Here is a 1,655-nt window from a genome sequence, read left to right on the forward strand (position 1 = left end):
CAAGGCTGAATCTTGGTGTTTGGGAGGGTTTTATGAACCCCAGATGGCTGGAGACTTCTAGAGATGGACTTGGCCAGAGAGACCTTCAAACTCAATGTCCTTATCCCTTGTTTTCCACCCAAACCAGATTTCCTGTTCTGAAATCTTGGCCGCATGGAGCAGGAGGCTGCAAGGAAGAGGAAGATGCCCCAGGACACCCAGGCAGGTGAGGAGGAAGTCAGTGCCCCTTTCCCCCTCTCTCCTGCTCCATCTCCCAGCCCAGCATGGCCTCTGGCTGCAGGACAACCCCATTGCCAACGCCGTCCTGCTGGGGATGCACTGGGGAATCTCCTCCCTCTTCCCTCTGGCATGGAGGCAAATCCCATCCTCTCCTTGTCCTTCCTCCGTCAGACAAGAGGCTGAGGATGGAGACCAGGGAGGACAAATCCCCTTGGCAGAACCTCATGGAAGAGGCTGTTTTGAGTGACTCCAGGGCACAGGAATCCAATGGGGAGGAAAAGCCCCAGAGATTCCATAGGAGGAGGGGCTGCAAATCCAGCCCAGGGTGCTCTGAGGGGCAAAGACCACCCTGAGCCACGAAGGTGGACAGAGCTTCAGCCAGAGCTCAGAGCTGGTGGTCCATGAGCAGCTTCATGATGGGGAGAAGCCCTACAAGTGCTTGGAGTGTGGGAAGAGCTTCAGGCAGAGCAGCACCCTGATCAGCCACCAGATGATCCACACTGGGGAATGGGCCTACGAGTGTGGGGAATGTGGGAAGGGCTTCTGCTACAGATCCACCCTTGTCACCCACCAACGCATCCACACTGGGGAGAGGCCCTATGAATGTCCTGAATGTCAGAAGAGGTTTCAGACCAGCTCCCATCTCCTCTGCCACCAGCGGATTCACACAGAGGAGAGGCCCTTCCGCTACCCTGACTGTGGGAAGGGCTTCAAGCAAAACCACCCTCGTCACCCACCGGCGCATCCACACTGGAGAGAGGCCCTATGAGTGTGGGGAATGTGGGATGAGCTTTAGCCAGAGCTCTAACTTGATCCTCCACCAGAGAATCCACACTGAGGAAAAGCCATACCAGTGTGGGGAATGTGGGATGACCTTCAGCCGGAGGTCCTACCTGATGATCCACCAAATGAGCCACACTGGGGAGAAGCCCTATGAGTGCCCTGAGTGTCAGAAGAGGTTTCGGAGCAGCTCCCATCTCCTCCGGCACCAGCAGATTCACACAGAGGAGAGGCCATTCCACTGCCCTGACTGCGGGAAGGGCTTCAAATACAACTCCCACCTCGTCAGACACCAGCGCATCCACACTGGGGAGAGGCCCTGCGAGTGTCCCCAGTGTGGGAAGAGATTCTCAGACAGCTCCAGCTTGACCAGACACCAACGGAGGCACGGCTAAGGGAAGCCCTGTGAGAGCCCCAACTGCAGGAAGAGCTTCGTGCACTGCCCCAGCTCCATTCCTGTCAGAGGACCCACACTGGTCAGAGCCCTGGTGACCCACATTCCCAATGATACACAGTGGAAAGTGGCTCTTTTTCCTTTTATTTTGCCTCTAATTATCTTTTGATTTATCTTCCTCGCTTCAAAACACAGAAAATTGAGGTAAAAACAAATCAATTCATCAAAGGCATCTAAAACCTCATTTTCTCTAGTGTTTCAG

The 1,655-nt window shown here is 54.9% G+C and overlaps 1 protein-coding gene across 1 annotated transcript; it reads left to right on the forward strand.

Annotated features, from left to right (window-relative positions):
* The first annotated feature begins 818 nt into the window (after positions 1 to 818).
* On the forward strand, positions 819 to 1,394 carry LOC121353457 (zinc finger protein 154-like). Its single transcript, XM_041467323.1, has one exon. The coding sequence runs from the start codon at positions 819 to 821 to the stop codon at positions 1,392 to 1,394; it is 576 nt and encodes a 191-aa protein (XP_041323257.1).
* Positions 1,395 to 1,655: the final 261 nt, after the last annotated feature.

The sequence above is a fragment of the Pyrgilauda ruficollis genome, unplaced genomic scaffold (assembly GCF_017590135.1).
Source record: "Pyrgilauda ruficollis isolate IOZ18807 unplaced genomic scaffold, ASM1759013v1 scaffold2052, whole genome shotgun sequence".
NCBI classification, from domain to species: domain Eukaryota; kingdom Metazoa; phylum Chordata; class Aves; order Passeriformes; family Passeridae; genus Pyrgilauda; species Pyrgilauda ruficollis.

Excerpts from the sequence above, each read along its gene's own strand:
- LOC121353457 (XM_041467323.1), top strand. The coding sequence starts at position 819 with ATGAATGTCCTGAATGTCAGAAGAGGTTTCAGACCAGCTCCCATCTCC.